General features: G+C 41.7%; 1 protein-coding gene and 1 long non-coding RNA gene across 4 annotated transcripts in view; both read left to right on the forward strand.

Moving 5' to 3' along the window:
* The window catches only part of LOC124312250, a 56513-nt gene extending 54249 nt beyond the window's left edge, over nt 1–2264 (forward strand). Inside the window, exon 2 of the long non-coding RNA XR_006910447.1 lies at nt 2190–2264. This is a non-coding gene — a long non-coding RNA (uncharacterized LOC124312250). The remainder of the gene's footprint in view (nt 1–2189) is intronic.
* Nucleotides 1–21566, forward strand: part of LOC124312141 (ephrin-A5-like) — a 130019-nt gene that overhangs the window by 102906 nt on the left and 5547 nt on the right. The window contains exon 1 of one of the 3 annotated variants that reach the window (XM_046776631.1): nt 5942–6868. The exons of 1 other annotated variant lie outside the window; for it this stretch is intronic. In XM_046776631.1, coding sequence (XP_046632587.1) covers nt 6618–6868 — 251 coding nt within the window. In that variant the 5' untranslated portion in view covers nt 5942–6617. Of the gene's footprint in view, nt 1–5941; nt 6869–21566 lie in introns of those variants that run through there. One more of the 3 variants, XM_046776630.1, reaches the window with a different exon arrangement.

The following is a 21566-nucleotide window of genomic DNA, read 5'->3' on the forward strand; positions in this document are numbered from 1 at the left end:
ATGTCGTGACCTTATTTATGGCCGTCGGTCTGCCGGTAAAACGAAGTAAAAACAAGAGCCACATCTTTCTTTCTCCTATAGCTCCTTAAATTTGTTAGGAGCTTCCCCCATATTTTCTTTTCAAATGGAGATTAAAAGAAAAGGGGGGCCTTAATTTTTTGTCGTCGTCGTTGGTTTTCTTTTGTGCTTTGGCCATGTGATGTTTTTCTTTCTCTTTAACGACGGTAAAAATTTACGCGTCCTTAATTACATGGCCATTTCGGATTGTTTCTTCCTGCTGCTCTCCCGTGTGGCTGTGCTGTGTGTATGTGGCTGTTACGACTTTTTTCTTATAGGGCCAAATGGATATCTGGGTTTCCCTCTCGCAATAGAGCACACGTATAGACACAAACAGCACACAACAAGGACGGCCTAAAGTCATACTTTACCGCCGTTAAAAAATAAATAACAAAACCCACCCCAAATGCCAGCCTATCATATATAGTTAGCAGCTTCATGATACGATACATATTTATTGTACAGCTGTTTTTCCTTTCCATATATACATATATACTTTGCAAGGTGTCGCGTCCCAACATTCTATTTCCGAACCGGCGGGGAAACTTTGCTGCTGTGATAATTTAGTGAAAAAAAAAAAGACCAAAGTTTCATGTGGCTAAGTGCTTTAGCCAAGAAAAAAAGAAAAGGGTGGCTTGGGGGGGTTGATGAGAGGCAAACAGATGAGCAGCTCGGGCGGTGGCGGCGGCCCCCTATATATAGTGTAGAAAGCGTAGTAGACATTAGGGCACGCACGGGGGGGAAACGCTGCCATCTCCTCAACCGTAATCACCGGTGTTCGCCTACAAAGTCGTAAAGGAATTGAAACAAAACTCGAAAAAAGGAAAAAAAAAAAAAGGAAATGGCGTCATAGTTATTAGAGCGTGTGCAAATTACAAAGTCGTCGCGTCGTGCCATCCCGGCAGCAGCAGCAGCAGCTTGATGAAAAGGTCACACACACAATAATACGCACGGCTTTTTTTTTTTGTTTTCTTCTCTCTCGGTGTCGTATATTAGAGGGACTAATCATTTGTGATGAGACTTTCACCTTCGGAGAATGTGCTGGAAAAGATGGCGCAATCATTAGACGCAAATTCTCGTGCAACAATCATCATTGATTTCATTTAATTCGGTGTTAAAGCCAAGGTGAACGACGGCCGTCATCTCATCCAACAAACAACATCGAAACGAGTTTGCTCCACTTGTTTTTTCGGGTTGTTGCTGTCGCCTATACCTTAAAAGAAAGTTCTTCTTCTCCCATCGCCATTTTGAGATGGGAAAACGCGGAGAGTGGAAAGTTGTTGTTGTTCTTCCATTCGACGGCCCCCTTGTTCTTTTTCTCATTTCCTTTTGGCGTCGTGTATTTTTCGACAGACGTGCTAGCTGCTCTTCATTTTGTGTCCGTCACATCTATACATGTACAGGCCTCTTTTGTTTTTCTCGCCTTTTTTTCTCATGATCCATCCACATCCATCCATCCTCGGAATCCGCCCACTAGAGAAGAGGTTCAAAGTTCATTGCTGGCAAGGTCGAGACCAGTGCGTGTGTCTAGGGTTACCCCATCTAAGAAACTTGGATATAGCAAAAAATAACGCACGTTTTTTTTTGTTTTGTTTTGTTTTGGTTGAAAAATGTAATTTGAATAGGGTTGGTGAATATCGAATCATTGTGGAGTCAGATCGAATCACGCGGGACACGTTTCGTGGAACGATTGACAAAATCAAATGAATGATGTTGTATCAGGTGAAACGAGAGAATATATCTATCGCTCCCTTGATTGTATCGGCAGATATAATATCTATGGGCTTTATTTTCCACCGAAAAAAAATAAAAGGAGATGAGGAACGCGATAAAAGCGGCTGGGCTGTCGGAAATGGACTACAACACACACACACCTGAGCAGGAAACTATACAAGCCTCACCAATTTTAAATAAACGTTCTGTTGGCGCTGGCGGATGAGGGCCTACACACATATAATACGACCGTTTGAATGATGAATCGAATACCGGCCAGTTGTATTCTTTAAACATGTGGAGAAATATTTGTGTGTTAGTTGTCTGCGTTTAAAATAATAATTACCCTTATATAACCAACAAAAAAAAAAATATGTTTTCTAATCTCATTCTCTTGTTTGTTTTGTGTCGTTTTATAGGTAAGTAACCTCCTGGCCACACACAATCTGCTTGTTGAGACTTAGATCGCAGCCGGCTCACGGTAACATTTAAAAGAAACAATGTATTATATGTATATAATATCGGCTGGAAAAAGTTAAGACGAGAAGAACATGAATGGAACAAAACAAAAAACGTGCTTTCCGGACTCGGGTCCGGGTCCTATCACAGCAAACGGTAAGAGAGAGAGTTCATCCGCGGGCCGGATAGAATCATTCAAAAGGAGAACCGTTGAGCGACATGACGGTTTCTCACAAATTTCCTTCGTTTCTCTCTGCGGGTTCCATCTGCTTTTCTTTTTTTTTATTATTGCCGTGTGTGTGTGTGTATTATTTCATATATGTATATAGGAAGGAGCACGGCAGTTTAACGGCATTATAAGCATTTCAATTCGATCATCGTCTACGTATATAAAGAACCGAGCGCAGCGCTGTGGTTCATATCATGACTATATCATTAGCTGATGGCGGTAATTGCTGTCCGTGAGTGATCGTTGCCCGTCTTACCAAATCCTGCCAAGAGTTCACCGGAGACTTTAGACACAACTCGAATTCCTCATTGCCTTTTGCTCTCACTCTCTTCACGATGATGATGACCTTCTTCTTCCCCCCGTTAAACTGGCAGAGAGTCGCTGTGCTTCTCTCTCGTTTTTTCGACTAGTTGCTTGTGTGAGAAAAAACTTTTTTATGATTTTATTTTTTCTTCTCTCTCTCCAGCTCGGAGAATGAAAGAAAGTTTGCTTCCCCCCCTCTCGACATCCCTGCAGACATTCACAGTTTCCATCCGAGAGTCAGAGTCGATCCGTCACAAGAGAAAAGGGAAACATCTGACCCGCACGTCTTGTTAATAACACAGGACTCAACAGCCTTAACTTTGGCAATTGATAGATTACAGTGGTTCCACCATCTAGTAAGACTGTGAGCGCACCGGCTCACAGGTATATCCTTCGCAGCCTTTTTGTTTTTTGGCTTTGGCTGCTATAGCACATATGATGGCTACTAATTGGCTGTTTGCAAGCTGATGGGTCTAACCACAGATGTGTGTAATAATATTCTATAGCTCGGTCCATCATCGCATGATACAAACTCTTAGACAACAAAAGAGTTGAGTTTTAACTTCTTCTTCTTCTTCTTTTGACTTGATGGGCATTTTTTTCTATTTTTTGGCGACGAGAGTAAAAGTTTCTGTGAGGCTACACCAAAATGTGTAGCGTGTGAATGGACACGGTTGTGAATTTCCTGGCGCTATCGTGCCAACTCCTCTAGCAGAGACATAACAAAATCATCGGTTGGAATTGAAAATATTTTCACCCAAAAAATCGTACGAGTGTGTGGGGGAAAAAACGAATCTAAAGCGCTTAATATGTCGAAACATAAAAGCTTTAAAGGGAGGAAAGAAAATTGTTTCTGGGCAAAGCAGGAGGGTAAAAGGCGTCAAGTTACACACAGGCGTCAAGTTGTAAACAGTGAAAAAGAAAAAAAAACGGGAGGAGAGAAAGGTGACGAGTGTTATTCTTCTCCGGGAGAGAGAAAATTTTGTTTCGTTTGATACCGAGAAAAAAAAGGTGCGCACGCATGGAGTTCCCACGGCAAGCCTTTTTTTCTTCTACTTCTCGAGTGGGCCTCATCGTTTCTTTTCTTTTTATATGATACACATGTAATTCCTCCCCTCATATAAATAGATTGCAAGTTATATTATATATCTAGGCTGTGTTTTTCCAAGGGGGCAAGGAAGGAAGGTGATGGGGGGGGTACAGGACCATAAAATAAGAAAAAGACTTTTGACTTGATTTTTGTTTGTAACTTTTTCTTTTTTAAAAAAAGAGGGGGAGGAGGAGAATGTTCCCTCAACATACCTGTTGAATTGACTCTTGCAATATAGCTATAGGTAAAGGGAAAAAAAAAAGAGGCAGATGAACTTGAGGAATTCATCTACTAGCTCATAGAGAGTGCTCCAGGCCGTTCTTTTTTGAATGGTCCCCCCCCTTCTCACAAAAATAAAACAAGATCTGTACCTTTTTTCTTCTCTTGTAATATTCCTCTCTACCCTCGGATATTGCCACGTCTATTAAAAATATACGCGTATAGAGAGAGGGGAAGAAGACCGAAATGGAGAGGTGGTTGGCTGGCCAGGCGAAATGGAAGGTAGAAATATATATACATGTGCTCGACTGCTGCACAAACCCCCCGCATAGTTTTTTTCTCTTTTTACCCTAATGCTTTTCCATGGTCTACTATATATATCTATCCTTGTGGTTCGCCGTTTATGGACAGCTGATCGACCATGTCTCTAGTAACTTGAAAACCCCTTTTTTTCCCAGAAGAAAATCTTCTTTTCTTCTTCTTCCTTTATAGAGTGTGTCCCGTTAGTGCACAAATATAGTCGCATGCGTGTAGAATCCCGGTCTATACTACACATTACCAAACAAATAGGCCTATTGTTTCTACCTGTTGGATACACACACACGCACCAAATTTGACTTGGCGCATTACCATGAACCAATGAGAATCATTTCGAGTGTACCACCTTTAGCTTTTTCTTTACTCTCTCCCCCACCCGGAGAAAAGCGGGGGATTATAAGGGAGAATATAGGTCTCGACAGGAAGTGGTTGGAATTTTCTTTCTTTTTGTTTAAGAAGAAAACCAACCCAATTTTTGTTTTATTTTTCTCTTTGAATCTTCCGCTCTAGAATTCTTTATATGATCAACTCTTTTTTTAAAAATTTTTTATCGTCACCAAATTAGACACTGCCCCCCGTCTAATCATGGCCAGATCCGTTGAGGGGCTAGCACGTTGTGTGAATTTCATTTGAATCAATTTTGTAGGGAAATCAGAGGTCTCATTAACACCTCCGCTCCATTTCCCGTTTGGCTCTAGAGGACGTGCCAATGAATAAAGCACATCCCTCCCCCCCTCTCTACGTCGTCCGCCATTGAATTGGATGGAAAGAAATTCCCTTTGACAGACTTAAATGAGCCGCTTTTCGTGTAACAGAATGAATCAACACGCAGTTGTTGTTTTTTCTCCAGATCCAATAGAATTTAATGACTTGAGAAAAAGGTCAATTAAATCTAATTCTTTTCAGTTTAAAAATTAAAAGGAATAGGCGAGAAAACTAAACGCGAAAAAAGGGGAGGAATTGACAAAAGACGATTGAAAAGGAATGACCATGCTGCAGGTAGACACACACACTAATGAAAAACTAAATTTTTTTTTTGAAAAGGTGGGAGGAAGAAGAAAAAAAATATCCAAGATGGCCGTTTGATATTTCCAGAAAAAAATAATCATTTAAAAAAACAAATTCTAGATCGAAAAAAAACAAACAATAATGATTGTGAAATGACATCAAAGTCTAGTCGATTGGAAAGCTGTAGCAAACGGCGGTTAATTTTATGATGCGAGTCGCCCAAGAGTCGTCGCGCAACCACCATGTTGTATATAACCAGAAAGCATCTTCTGCTGTTGTTGTTGGAAGAATGTTGTGTGTGTGCGTCAAGGCATCCCCAGAGGCGGGTAAGAAGAAGAAGAAGAAGAAGAATCCCGCATAGTTTTGCTTATTCGATGAGCAAGAAATCAATGTGCCTCGGGGTTTGTTTTATACCAGAAAAGAAATGTAAGCTCCTCCCCTTTCATTCGTCTGCTTCCCTCCACACCAGAAGAAGAAGAGGAAGGGTGGAAAAAAAGAAGAAAGAAGGGAGGGAGGAGGAGGAGGAGGAAAGGATAGGGGAATAATGCTGTCTGCTATGGCGGCCATGGGATAGTGCCCAACGGTGCCGAAGGGCTAGAGCTCACACAGTCGTGAGATGTGCACGGTTGCGGACGTGTTTTCCCTTCGCTCCTCACATTCCCCGCTTATTTTTACAAGCTAGTAAAAGAGATACATCATTTCTCTTCTGAAATAAGTGCTATTTTTCATTTCAGGATTTTGTGTGCTGTGTTATATTCTCTGATCGTGTGTCAAGTGTGTTTTGTCTGTTCGTTTCCCATTCGTGTGCGATGAAGAAAAAGTCAACCAGACTTTGAATAAGATCGGATTTACACTCTCTCTCGAATTGGCTTTACAACAACTCTAAGACCAGGAATTTATTTTTTTGAAGGACACACGTTTATCTTGAAAAAGTTTATTTCTTCTTTACTATTTTTTCGCTCGCCGATTCCACAATTGCCACCAAAAGTTTATCGATTATGGTCATGGCCTTTTTACAACCTGACGTTCGGATTGGTTCACTCTGAATTTAAAAAAAAAAGCTCAAAATTCGTTTTTGTTTTTTTGGTTTGCTCAAGTTGAGAAATTTTTGTTCAAAACAAGCTCAATCATCTTCAATCGGAAAGTGTTTCGTCGGAAGTGTGTTAGTTGCCCAAGTTGCCTTTTTCGATATCCTCCTCCCCCCCAAAACACATCAGCAAGATGGTGCGACATCATCAACGGCTAGCCTCATCATCGGAGCGGATCGAAGATTCGTCCTTAATCACCACCTCCACATCGTCGTTGATGATGTGGAGGAGACGCTACGGCTGTCATTGCGGCAGCGTCCGGTGGCCGACTTGGCCTCCCATGCTCCTTTTGCTACTTCTCGTTTCGGTTGAAACGCTTTCTCTGGCCACCGTTACCACAGCTACTCGCATGCACTATATCCATTGGAATACCACCAATCCCATGTAAGTAGTCGGACTCTTTTTTCCAACATTTCACCATCTCGGCATTCCATAAGAGTTGTGTCAGGCGAAATCGACCGGTTTTGTTAGCACACACATCCTAATTCGGTTCAATCAGAAACTCTTTTCGATCGGCCGCACCTTTGTTTCTTGACCCTCTCGGTACTGCTAGACGTAGCCTGTTAGAAAAAAGAAACAAGAAACTTTTACATGACTGAAAACAACTAGGAAAATAATGGCCCGACACTGAAAAGGTTGAAAAAACTGGTTGGCATTTTTTTTTTTCTTTCTGTCAGGCAGTTCTTGCAGGTTGTTGTTGTTGTTGTTGCATCCCACCTGGGAAAACGGAAAAAATTTGCATAACAACAATGAAATATTACAGACTATGTTGGACCGAGACTGGACGCCGGACCGTCACGCTCTCGAGACTCTTGTTGTGTTTGCCGTCTTATTGTATGTGTGTGTGACGTCATATCATGGAAATCCGTCAGATTGTGTTAGTCTGTGGTCTTCGTGTGGGAAATCTCGGTATACAAAGTTATAGAGGGGGACACAAGAGGATGGATTGGATGAGGAAGATAAGGTTTTAACTGTGGTTATAGACGGGTTTGTTTCGCGGTTTGTCGGTTGGTTGCGGTCGCTGTATTAAATGTTGATACATGAAAAGCCAATCGGTTGAATTACACCCCCTATCTCTGGGAGCTTCTTTTGGATGAAAATGTTGGTTTCAAAAGCGAATGGTATTCAACCGGCACTCGAGTTGTGGGGCTAGGCGGACGAAATAAGACTCGAGATTTATGAGAGATAATTTACCGAACCCTGTGTGACGTCAATGTGTTTCTCTGCTGCTGGCCTCTCGTCCCCGTTTACTTTTTTCTTTTTTGTCGTTATCTTCTCATCTCCACAAGTGGAGAAAGAGAAAAGGAATAACGAGCTGCTAAATCGGTTCTGGTAGCGGTTCGCTTCTAGTAGCCTTAGTTACCTTTTGTTTTGTGTTTCTCCTCTTTTGTTATTAAAGAAAAAAGAAGAGGCACCTTTATTTTTAATTTCTTTGCCCTACGACCCGTTTTTTTCTTTTTTCCTCGACGACTAGTAGTAGTGTGTCATAATAACAATAATAGGCTTGGCTTGGCTGCCAACTGGAAACGAATTAGGCTCTAGACAACGTAAGAGGTACCATTTTTTTTTCGTTTAAAAAAAAAATTGTCAACTTTTTTCTTGTTTGTTACGCACTGCCTCTTTTCTCTTCTTCTTCCGTTTTGCTGCTTGGCAAGACACCTTCCCAGTCCAATTAAGACCAAAACTCCCCCCTCATCCGGTTTCTCTTAGCAGACTTTCTAAATATTTCCGATGGGGGGCGGTGGCAGTGGCAGGGTGTTAGTTTTCAAGTGACGACGTCCTGTCATTGGAAACTATTTTTTTTTTCTAATTCAATCTGTGTATTTCTTATTATTTGCTCCGCAACAAACAGCTTCTATTCTATTTGTTCGTTTAGCCGTTTGATGGATTTAAACAGATAAAAAGAGAACAGGTCGGCCTTTTTTTAAATTCTCCTCAGCTCTTCTATTCAATTCTGAACGTACAAAAACACACTCTTGAGACGCTTTTCCATTACGGGCATACGCCTAAGCTTCTCTCCTGACAGATTAAAATGGCGTGTGTGCGATAATGGCCTCAGCATTCCTACGGGGATTTTCGATCCAGTCTCTGCCCTGCCTGCCCTGCTGCTGTATCTGTTTTTATAAGCTTCCTCCCTACTTCAACGGCCAGAGCTTTTAGTGACACTTTCAAGTTGACATGTAGCCGCTAATTCTCTTCGGCATATGTCACACGAAGAGCCAGACGCTACGCTACGGTCATCATTTTCAGTTCTTTTTGTGACTTGATGATGAGTCTACAAGTTCTTTCATCCCTTTTTTTTTTTTGCTTTTTGCCGGTGCCATTCGCTTCTAATTGTTAATGAGGTGTCAAACAGTCGCACGTGGTGGGTCGAAAAAGTCTGACGAAAATTCTTTGAAATCGTTTCCTGCGTGGCCTTTTGCATTGAAAGAAATTGACAAATGACTTTTTGGCTTTTGTTGGTTTGGATTGAAGGACGGGCTAATTACTTTGGGGGATAAATAAATAGCACTGGTGTGTTTTTCAACAATGGACAGACAAGAGGAGGACGGTCTTATAGGCACGGCCAGAGGAAACCGAGAACGAGGAGCTCATATTTTCTAACCCGAACGCTTTTTGTTGTTTTGTGTGATTGTTATTTTCATTTCTTTTTTGTTCTCCCTTGCAGTCGTTTTCTTTCTTTTTGTCTTGCTGTGTGTTTGTATATCTGCGTGTGGGTCTTCGTCGATGACAGAAGAAAAGAGAAAACGACGGGGTGGGGGGCTGGTAACCGACGACGCCGTGAAGAAGAAGAAGAACCGGAAAAACCGTGTAAAATGCCTATAAAAATAAAATAAAAACCGGTAACATTATCAACGAAATGGCGCAGGGGAAGAAAAAAAAAAGGTACAAGAGAAAAGAGAGCCTACAGCTTATACACAGTTTGTGTGTAATCAACACTGGAGGAACGTTTTCTTCTTCTTTTTTCTCCTATCTTCACCTAAACAAATCCTGGGCCCTTGTTACAACTTGTGGACCTTTTCATTTTCTTTCTGACTTTATTTGACGATGAATTTTCAGTTTTGACGAGCCGTCGTTAAAAGCGCACCGTGCGTCACAATAGGTAGAGGGGGGAGAGAAAATGTTGTGAAATGGAGAAAAATTCCTTCAAATATTTTTAGTGACGGAATAGAAAATGAAGAGATTTCCAAATTGCCGAGACAAGATTGTGACAGGAAGTGGCTTTTTTTTTTTACAGTGTGCATTTTAAGTTGACAGATATGGCAAATCTTTTTTGTTGATTTGGGGGATAGCCAGACAGACAACGACCTTTTGACTTGAAAAATAAAAAATATGCCATTGGCGAAAAAAAAAGAAAATTCCGGAAATCTTCATGCGGATTTGAGTGGAATATGTCGACTCCTGTCAATCTCAAATGAAATGTCACCTGTTTGGGCTGACTCTCTTGTGCTTCGTTAAGGCTCGATTCTTGTCTAGCCCTTTTTGATTCCTCTTCTTGTTTTGCTTCTGCTGGGAAAATGCGGAGAGGGGAAAAAGTCGAGTTTCGACTTGTCAAGCGCGTCATTTGAACCCCCCTCTTCTTGTAGCTACACAAAAGCATGGTGGTGGTGCCCACCCAACGAAAAGAATATATATATATCCTTTCTCCGCATACCCCGGTTACTACCTCGTTTGCTTTTTCTTGGTTATTTCTCTCTCCTCTTCTTCACGCACTGTGTCAACATGTTTCCCCCTTCTTTCAGGAATGGCTGGCATATTTCCAACTTCTTTGTAACCTTCTTCTTTCCTATTTTGCTGCGATTTTTGAACTTGGCTTTGACAGGTGTTGCTAGTTAAATGCGAAAACGTTGGTCTAGGCAGCCGGATGTCTTGGAGAGGATTCAGGATCTTCTCAGAAACCTCATTCATTTTATAGTTTTATTTTTTCTTGATGCTGCTTTTGTCTTGGCACTCCATTCCAAGAAGATGGTGGTGGCTATTAGCGCTGTTATCCGATCGATCAGTAAAGATGCATCTCGGATCATTCATCCCGGACAGTGAACGTTGTTTCACCTTTCTCTTCTTTTTACCTCCCACTACCCACCCTGAAGAACTTGTAATACGCAATCGGCGTCGATGTTGCGCCCGCCAAAAAACCTCTCATCCTTTCCATCAAAGATGAAGAAGAAGAATAAAGTAGAAAATCCTTTTTTCTAAACTCTGCGTGAGGCCCTTTTTTTTCTCCATCTTCCCCCTTTCTCTCCCGTAAAGCTCTTCGGGTTGTTGTGTGTCTGTGCGGCCCCGTGGCGAAGTGAATCCATCAAGTTGTTGTTTGGTAAAAAAGAAGAAGAAGAAGAACGTCTTTCATTCCGTTCAACCAACGATCAGAATAGATAGGAGAAAGAAGAAAAAGACTGAACATTAACATTCCATATAGAGAGGAATGCTGTATCTTTTTTTTATTCTTCTTCGTCAACTACAAATGAGGTGAAAACACTAAGTCTGGTGGACATATCGCCGGGGATTGGTCAAGAAATAAAAACAAATTTCGTTTTCGGGGGGGGTAAATGATGAGTCGCTTTGGGAGTTGGATACGCGCATCTACTTATATGGGGCCATCCGAAGAGATGGATTCTCAAAATTTTGGCTTGAGCGCTTTATATTGTGCACTTGGGTGCCATTGAAATGCCATTATCCCTATTGGGTCCAAATGGTTTTTGATTGATTTTTACCTGAGGCTTTTTTATTTTTCTTTTCTTTTGGGACTCGATATCTTTTTAAAGGTAAAAGACCATCTGTGTGTGTGTGCATTGTGGCCTATGAGAGAGAGATAGAGAGAGTCCGAGGGACACGAGACGAAGAATAGAAGAGATTGGAAATAAAAGAAAGAACTGTCTGCCCAAGAGAAAGAGAGTGCTCTTTTCACTGGACGAGAGATGGTATAACAAAAGAGTCCAGCCAGAGGTTTCCTTTTTTTCAAATCCTCTAGAGTAAGGAAGGAGAAATATAACTGTCTCTCCTACTGGTACCAGAAGAAGAAGAAACGTTGGGCCTTGTATCGCAGTTGGGGTTTCCATCTCCTTGGTCCTCTTGTTGTCTATTATAAGGTATGGAGTTTGACCCCGAGACTCTCTTTTCCTCCTGCAGAGCTTTTTTTTCTTGAAAGACGAACCTTTTGGCTACTTAATCTTCCCCCAGTTGACTCCCCCCCTCACCAGCAGACAACATCCCCCCCCCCTTGAAATATGAAAAATATTATTTAAAAAGATCTTCCAGTTCTTCTCCAGGAAATAATAAGAAAGGAGAGATGTTCCATGACCCCCCATCTTGCGTGTAAGAGGGGGTAGTCAGGGGGAGGAGAAAGACACCACAGGATATCAAAAAAAGTAGGGGGGGGGAGAGATGGAAGAAGAAGAAAAAGTTGTACGAGGAATTGATTTATTCCAGTTCGATTATTATTAGATGCATTTCTTTTGTCTTTTCGAATCAACCAATATATCGTTAACAGTTTGAATAAATAAGGGAGAAAATAAAACCTTTAAGTTTTTTGTGTACACAGTCGTTTTGAATATGCCGTGATGATGAAGGTGCCGCCATCATACCTTCCACCATCTTTTTTCCCCATACAAACTCGCCCATCTCTCTCTCTGTTGGAGGAATAAAAATATAATATCGCCCCGAAAAAACCACAACTCCACTTGTGGTGTGTGTGTACGCATCCATGTCTTTTTTTTCTTCCTCTTTTTACATTATATGCAGGCCAAAGTAGTATCACAACAACATGGTTGTTGTTGTTGTTGTTGTGTCTGGCCATCTGCGCAGTCTCTCTTTTTCCCTGCACCCACAGATAAACCCCGCAATCTAAGCATTTTTACTCGTATTCGGTTTTGATTATCCAACTCGAAATTTCTCCTATCCCGCATGAACACACACACAATAACGGACAACAACCCACACATTTTCTTGAATTATTATTTTACTTTTTTCATTGAAAGAAAGTCGAGACGATGTTGATTTAAAGTTTAGCCGGAAGTCCGGAAGAAAAAAAGTTGACAAGAAAGCGGCGAATGTAATCAAGCAAAATGGGCGTTGAGAGGGTGGTGTTGGTGATGGTGGGGGGGGGGGACACTAACATGTGCGTACCCGGTGCTTGGGTGTTGTTTTATTTTTGGTTTATATGACAGTTGACACTCTGACCTCTTTCTTTCTTTTTTTTCCTTTTTGCCGCTAGTGTATAGTGTGAGTAATAGCTTTAATATATACAGACACACACATTTTGCGATAAAGTTTATTTATTTTTGTACTCGCAAGTTTTTCTCTTCTTCCCAGCCGCCGGAATTCTCACTCTTCTTCATATTTTTTTGAGCGTGGAGGGGGAAAAGGCTCTTTTGTCGATGTGTGCGCGCGGATGTGGGCCATTTCACAGCGGCAGGTTCAGACTTCTTGTAAATCGGATGCTGCTGGTTGGTGTGTGTGTGTGTTGCTTCTGCGGACTAGCTACAATGAGCCCCGGGCGGGGTTCTCTTGTATAAAAAAAAAAAAGGGCTACCTCATCTTTTATGCGCCAACACACAAGAGGAGACCAGCTTCTTCTTCTTCTTTTATCTATCTATACATCTAATATCCATCCACTTTTTCTCTCTCTCTCTCCTTCATGTCGAATGTTCCAGGCAAAAAAAGAGAAGGGGCCCCCCTCTCTTGGTAGGTGCGTGTGATTCACGCATCGTGATTGGAACATGCCTGCCAGTTACAGTGTTTATTCCTCCTTTTCTTTCCCTTCAGATACCCTCTGGCCATCTTCTTCTTCTTCACTTCTGATGATGATGATGATCATCATCATTTCCTTGTGTGTCTGTGTGTGTTGGGGTCCGCTATGGAGCCCCCAACTTGTTTCTTTTTTCTTTTTCTCCGTTATCTAAGCGCATCCGTGTCTGGTCTCTGCGGTACGTTGATCCACACGTGCGCGTCGTCCCTTTTTTTATTTTACCGTTCGTGTAAAAAAATAAATAAGACAATGGCAGAATATTTCGGCCCCTTAATGAATACCTCTCCCACACATGTAGCGAAACAGATTTTCTCGGTTTGTGATGGATGAATTGCCAAAGACACACACACACACAAAAAAGGGAAATTGTACGGTGATTTTTTCTTTTTTTCTTTTGTGGGGTGGAAGATGTTGTGTGCTATTGGAAAAATGTTGGCAACTTCAAAAGTTGAACGTTTTTTTCCCACGTTTTGTTACCGTTTTTCGTCCCTTATTTTTACAACAACCATTTCTCTTCGCCTTTTTTTTTATTATTTCGCGTCTCTTCTCCGGGCATCTATATATAAGAGACACGACACACAAAAGGTCGTTGCGCAGGTATAACCGTTTACGTGTAGAACTCGCCTCTTCTCGTGTGTCGTACATGGGCGGGGCTAGACAGAACAACTGCGGATGGAAAGAAAAGAAAAAAAATAACTTTTGGCATTCATTCATTCGGGTCACAGGCGAACGCAGCAGGTTTTTCTTCTTCTTACCAACCGGTTGGCTTTTGTAGGGTTGGGTTTGTGATTTTCAAAAAAAAATCGGTAGAAGCGCGCAATATACACGAGAAATAAAGAAAGAAAAGAAATATAATATAAATAAATAAATATATAAAAAAAGCGACTCTCTACGCGATGCGCTCAGCGATGACGTTGATCGAGTACCGCAGACTTGTCTCTTTTTTCTTTTCTTTCTTTTCCTCTACGCAACCGAACTTTTTTTTGGTGTTGTTCCTCTCCTTTTATATCTTTATATTATGTATACATATATGTGTGTGTGTGTGTGTACAGTGAGTCTATTTCCCCTCCCGTTGATTCCCTTAAACTGATAAGCTTCTCCGTGCTTTTTCTAACGTTCACACTTGATGGATCGGAGAGCGCGAGAGACGTTGTCAATCCGTCGATACGTTGCGGTCTGGTCCTCTGTGGTTCTTCTTCTGACCTCCCAAAAGAGATGTTGTTATTATTGGGACCAAGGGGGGATTCTTCTTCTTTGTGAAAGGAGGCCCTCTCGTGTGTCGCACCTGGTGGTTTTTTTTTCTTCACTGGCAAAGGCCCAGGCGGAACAACCGTTGTCGATATTTTATGTGAAGCGCCGAGAGGACCCCGAGGTAGAGAGAGAGCCACAAGTTGCGTGTGTGTGTGTCTCCCCTTCAACAAGAAGAAGAAGAAAATGGTGGTGGTGTGGTTCGAAGCCGTTTAAATAAGAAGACGAAGACTCCCTCCGTATCGTGATTAATGGTTGGAGCCATTAAGGACAGAGAACTTTATGGGTATCGATGGGGAAAAACATACGGCCACACATGGCCCCCCCCCCCCGCTTCACGCTCCTCCGGTACCGATTCCTCCCTCTCTGTTGTATACAAAATCCATCTTTTCTCTTTTTTTGTGCCTCCGACTTGGAAGAAGAAGAAGAAAAAAGGAGGAGGAGGAGGGTATCCTGATAGTTTTTTCTTCTGGAGACGTATTAACATCCCATTTGCATTTTTGTGTTTGCCACAGCGATGGTTATCTTCCACTCTCTCGTCTGTTTTTCTTTTTTCTTTCCAACAAACCAGACCCCCGCTCTCTTAATTAACTTTTTTTTTTTCGGTTATTGTTGTTGTTGTTGTTTTCTCATCTCGTTCAGAGAGTTTCTTCATTGGTAGTTCTGGTAGTAGTTTTTTTATTTTGTTTTGTTTTTCCGAAAACTATCGGCGGCTCTTGTTTCTCTCCTCGTTTCTCATCATCTGACGGTTCCAATTCTCCCAATGGTTCGGGTCGTGATTGTTTTTTTTTTTTTTACTCTCTTCTCTCTTTTGGGTTGCTACTCTCTTTCACCTTGACGTTAGTTGCCATATACTACAACTACTTTACCTTCGACTCCGCCCATTTCTCTTTTCAATCAATTGGGAAGAAGTTCCCAGAAGATTATTATTTTTTTGCTCTTATTTTACCTTTCATTTTGGCCGAACGCGGTTAATTGCCAAGCTCTTTGAGGTTGGGCTCCCAATTAGCATAGATATTTTCTTCATTTCTCTGCACAAGTTTCGACGTTCAGTTTCGACTCTCTCTCTTCTTCTTTCTTGTGTCGGTTCCTTTTTATTTTTCTTGGGTCCAGAAAATAAAGAAAAAGTCAACTGATGGCAATCGTGCGGGGCAGGAGAGCTAGGGTGTCGTGATTCGTCATGTTCCGCATAATATTACAACTCGGAAAAAACGTTTTCCTTTTCTACCTCCTATCTTTTTCTTTTTTGATTTGTTGTATCTTCTCGGCAATTGTTTTGAAGGTTTTGTTGTTTCTCTCTCTCTCGAGGGCCTTTTTGGAATTCTTCATTGAAAGTCGTGCATCGATAACCCTCTCACTCTGCTGGGGGGTTTCGGTGTTTGTTTTTTTAAATTTCTCTGGTCTCTATTTTCTTTTGAAAAATTGTTTTGTCGAATTAGTCGAGTCGTCCTTTTTTCTTCTTTTCCGTTGATTGCGTGGTACCTCCTCTTCTCAGTCTCTACTCGACATGTCCGTGTGCCGATGACGGACTCATTTGGGTGGGTTTTTCTTAATGAAATTTCCCTCTTTAATGATGATGATGGATCGCGTCTCCTTTAGTCGACTGCTCTCGGTTACATACAAGAGAACTGGTTTATGCGGCCGCCGAAGAGAGTCTTGACTTGTCGTGATTTCGGGATCCCGAAAACAAAAAATAAAAAAATTATCTTTATAGTTTCTGATGCCGATCGCCTATCTCTATTGATTGGCCAAGCTTCTTCCTTTCTTCTTTCTTGTTCGTTTTTTATTTTTGAAGTGTCTCGTCCCGATTTCTTTCACCTTGACGTCATTACAGACTCTTTAATGTTTTCTTTTCTCGTTTGTTGGCACCGAGGAGAGGCAAAAGGAGAGAGAGAGAGGAGGCCCGTCGAGGTGCTAGACTACATTTAGTTTTTGCCCATGGGGCAAAGAACGGATGGCGAATATATTCAGTAGATAATGTTCTTTATAAACTAAGTATTTATTCATTCCCCGGGATAGATTTAAAAGTCTAATGAATGGGAATGGATGAAGGCGGGGAGAATGGCCGAGAAACGGAGAATAAAAGAAAAAAGAAAATAATAATAAAATAAAAAAAGTGTCTGGAACATTGGCATATGCCTGTGTTGTGCAGACACAAAAGAAATGAATAATATCCAAACGGACACGACTGAGAGGAGGTGGGCAAATAAGTCACGTCTCGTTGAATCCGCCCGATGGAAATTGACTCTCGATTATTTATTATTATTATTTTTTTGTGTTTTGTTTACTCCTTTTTCCTTCCTCTCCTTTTTGAAGAGAGAGAAAAAAAAACTATTATAACCGGCGCTCACCTTGACGAATTAGCAACGGGCTCTACAGACCGAGACAACACAACAGCAGCAGCAGGAGATAGAGCGACAGTGTGTGTGTGTGTGTGTCTACACAACAACCCCAAAGAGTCGAACGGAGAATTCCGTTTCCTTTAATGAGAGGCAGCCCGAAGCCCGAAGCCAAAAGTTGACTTTAGTTGTCCAATGTTGTGATTATCTCTTGTTCCAGAGGGCTGGAAGAAAAGAAAAGATAAAATACTTTTCTTTCTTCTTTTACCTTCTCTTTTTTTTTGGGCTGTTGTTGTTGTTGTTGTTGTTTGTGTAAGATTCCTTTTTATTTTATAAAGAGATGTAAGAGTTTCCTTCGGTTGGCTTCACGCTCGGAACGCGCTGGGGTTTTATGAACAAGAAAAAAAAAACACAAAAAAAGAGACTGGCGAAACCGACAGCCCCACTGATTATGACGTTTCTGTTAATGAATCAAAAAGTCTCGGTTCCTGCTTTTGGACTATTTTTTCTCGGGTGATGATTGTCGTCGTCTCCACTCGGTTTGTTTTGATTTACACGTCGGCGGGGCCCCCCCATTCAAAATCCTTGTTGTCCTTGGGTCATTGTTTTTGAGTGTCTCGGGAGTGAACGAGCCCCGTCACCATTCGACGAATCTGTCTGGCAGGGGGGCGCTAGAAGAAACGCACCAAAAGGGGGAAAAATAAAATGTCTTCATTCGGATGCGTCGGCGTGATTTACAGCCCTTTTGTTGTTGGTTGTTGTATTGAGAGATTTTCTAGATTGGCCTCTCTCTCTCTCCTGGCTGGGCGTTGATCCGCAAAAACCGCCATCAGGATGGCCCTTTTCTTTCTTTCTTCTTCTTCTTCTTTCTTCTCTCGGCTGTATCTTAACGATTTGTTATTTATTTAAATGAATTTCCGTCCGTCTGTCTGGCTTGTCTGGTTGGTTTTTCTTGTTGTTGCGCTGCCGAGACGATCGATCGATACGCTGATGGATTGCATTGACGAGTCCCGTTTTCTCTCCCGATGCCTCTGAGCCTTACAACGAGAATCTGGGGGTGTCGGCACGTCCATTCAATGATGAATATTTATGACAATCGCCCCTCTTGGCCAGTGGCTGGAAACTGGAGTCGGTTCAACACCCATCATCCGATGGCGATGCCATGGAGAGAAAAAACAAAAATAGGATGGAAATTCTTTCTATTTCTTTTTTGGGTGAAATCACGCTCGACTTTGAATGTATTATCGATTCACCATCTTGTTATTATTATTACTATCATTAGAAATTTTTAGCATTGGGATTTTTCATTGTTTGATTTCTCCCCCCTCTGGGTGAGGAAATTGTAGGAGCGCAACACCTGACGCGCCAACATTCCTGTAGATCACCTCCGCCTCCCCAAAAAAGAGCCCCAAAACAACAACTCTGGACAGAAAAGAAGAAATATAAGACGCTCCTCCTCTTTAATGCTCGCTGATTGCCCTGGTAGTAGAGATCGTCCAAAATTTCTTCTTTTTTTGGTTGTTGTTTTCTCCAGGAGCCCCTTTAGTTTGTTGCGTGTGCACATGCGGGGGGGGGGGGTTGTCATCATCATCTTCTTCTTTCAAAAATAAGTTTGAGGGTCCTTTGGTGCGTGCTGCTGTAGTGGAACTTGTTGCGTGTGCCGTGTAACAAACGGACAGCGAAAGAAGAGAAAGGCCCAACTTGTGTTTCTTCTTCGTTAGGAATTCTGAGATTATATTCTAACCCCGCGTTTGAATCGAAGAGCGCGATCTTTATGACGTCTCTATTTTTTCCCCCCTAGGAAATTCGAAAAAAATATATATATATATGTATGGTAATCGTCGCTGTGTGTTTGTGCCGCAGCCTATTCGATTGCCTTTTTGCTCTTCCGCCATTTATGACGGGTTACAAACGCTGTCGGGTTGGAGGTGCTAAAATACAATCGGGGTCCCTTTTTCTTTTCCGGGTGGAAAACAACAGCCGAATAAAACATTTTGAGATAACAAAAAATAAAAATGTGAAATAAAACTAAAAATTAACCGCTGTCCCCCTTCTTTTAGCCTCCCCCTAGAAAATATATATCTAACTCGCCGGTTTGTCCCGTCATAAAACGCTCGTGGGCCATTGACGTTGTGATGCGACAGAGGAATCCTCATACAGGATCGTTGGTGATTGAGCGTCGTAGCAGCTCGTAGGTTATTACATACAAGCTGGTGGCGCTAGTCCTTATAATATCTCTAATGTCCTCCTCTTTTTTTTTTTTTGGTAACGCGATCCGAAAGCCGTTCGTTGTGTTGTAGTCGTGGTTACGTGTATGCGTGTGTCTGCTCAACCCTTTTTTCATAGCCAGGCACCCCTTCTCTCTCTATGTCTGTGTATTTTATTCCGTCTTCCTGGCCCAGCCCGCCCAGCCCGGTGAGACGAAACCCTTGCAAAGACGAGCGCTAAAATATTTAAAAAAAAAATTACTTGGTTTTCTTTTTGGTTTTGGGTGGGGACATCCTCTTTTACCCCTTTTTACACGAAGGCTAGAGTGAGAGAGAGAGTAGGAGGAGGAAAGAAAAAGAATCGATCTCGTTTCTCAAATGCAGCCACGAAGAACTAATTCAATTCATTTCTGATCCGCGGACTGTAAAACACAGCAGACGGCAGCGTGCAACCCTTTTCTTACATGTTCCCTGTTTTTTTTTTTCATCCCTTTGAACAGGAGAGAGAGAACCCCCCTAACAAACTAATCGAATTAGAAATATACACGACACGTCGAGGGAAAACTCTCTGCTCGCCGATATATGTATATATCAAACAAGTAGGAACGTATGCCAACTAAGTAAAAGCTAGGGAAAAAACATGGGCATCCTTTGTAATCGCTTCCGCTGACTCGCTTCGACTTATGAAAACGAGATAAAAGTGAAACAAAAACAAAAAAAAATTATCCTAAAAGTTTTTTAAACAAATTAGTTTTTATTTTTTTCTGCCATTAAAAAAAAGAACGAGCCAATTGTTTTTTGGTTATTTCTCTTTCGGTTGTGTTGTTGATACCGGCAGACACGCAGACAACAGTGTCCAGGTCATTAAACACAGTCAGAAAACAAAAACGAAATTTGAAAATTAAAGACGACGACGACGACGTTGACTTAGAAAAAAAAAACCCAAAAAGAAGGTACGACGACGAAGGAAAAAGTTGCACACGTTCAGTCCGAGCTGGAGGCGCACGGCTATTAGGAAATTTACGCGTGTTCTTTGTGTGTGTGTGGGGGCTCTCTTTTTAGCTTTGGCCCTATATAATCCTTTTGTCTAAATAGTGGTTAATGACTGTGGTGTAAAAGAAAAAAGAAAAACGCTTTGACCTGTGATTAGGCAAACATAAGAGACGCCAAGAAGAATATTATAGGGAGTGTTTCAATTTTTTTTGTTTTTGTTTTTTTTTTATTATTTTCTTGCCAAATTGTTGTCCCGTCTTCTGCCGGTGGTGATGCTCAGGGTGCCCTGGTCCCGCCAAAAAATAAATAAAGTTGCCTCGGCATTCCGACCGACTGAACTTGCACCCAAAAAATGTCCATCCCACTCGGTGCGTTTGTGGGACACACGAAAAAAGAAAACTAGAAATGTCTGCACATATTTTTAAGGCCCTTGTTTTTGATTATTTTTGGGCCTATCAGTGACGAGAGCTTCTTGTCGTTTCATCTCTGCATTTTCTGTTTTTTTTTTTTGTGGTGGGTGTATATATTATGTACACACATCGATGGAGAGAGAAATAAGACGCCTAGGTCCATCTTGTTCTTGTCCACCACCGATCTCAATCGTCGGCCGGGGTAGAGATGATGGAGCTGCTTTCTCTCACACCAAAGATGGACGAGTGTACACCGGATAATATTATACACACGGTATCTCTATGTGTGTGTGTAACTGTGTATACATATAAAAAGAATCTGAAAAAACGCACAGACACAATTTCTTTTTATCAAAATAGAATTTCCTTCCTTCCTTGTTCATCATCATCGCCTTTTCTCTTCTCTCTCTTTCTCTCTCGAGCTGTTCTTATCGGTCACTGTGTATCTTAGCACCTTGAAGCCATTTATAGAAGAAGAAGAATTCTTTTGCCTTTCCAACTCTCTTGATCTTGTCTCGTACCCCTACTACCCATCGTGTCTCTTGCACGCTCTCTCAAACTCACGCGATCCATTGTGTTTCTTTCTTGAAATATTCGGGGCTTCTTCTGCTTCTTCTTCTTCTTATTTTTCCCAACAACTCCTCCAGTTAACCTGAGACGAGAGACAACAGACAGTTTCTCTCTCCCGATAAAGGGGGGCGAATAATTTTGTTTGTTTGTTTTCCTTTTCATTTGATCGCCATAAAAGAGAGAAGCTGACACTTGGACTTTGTTCGACTTTGTTCACATTTTTTGACAGACGACGACGACGACGACTGTCCAATATGGCCATCAGTCGTGTGTTTAGTTCTATCGCACATCGGACGTGATTGATCTGTTTCTCGTTCACGCATTTTACGACCCCGCTTGTTTCGTGACGCTGATCCAACAGAGTCTCTAATTAATATTCATTATCAAAAAGGAAAAGAGTCGGGTCAGCTCTCGCAGCAGTAGCCATCGCACGCACCTCCCAGCATCTCGGAGTTAAGGAAAGATGTACATGTATTTTTCGAATGCCAAGAAATCACGTTAGTTCCAACCCGACTTTCGAAAAATGGGCTTTCGTGTATAAACCTGTATATGGCGTTTGATGTTGGAATG

The sequence above is a fragment of the Daphnia pulicaria genome, chromosome 8 (genome assembly GCF_021234035.1).
Source record: "Daphnia pulicaria isolate SC F1-1A chromosome 8, SC_F0-13Bv2, whole genome shotgun sequence".
Lineage (NCBI taxonomy): Eukaryota > Metazoa > Arthropoda > Branchiopoda > Diplostraca > Daphniidae > Daphnia > Daphnia pulicaria.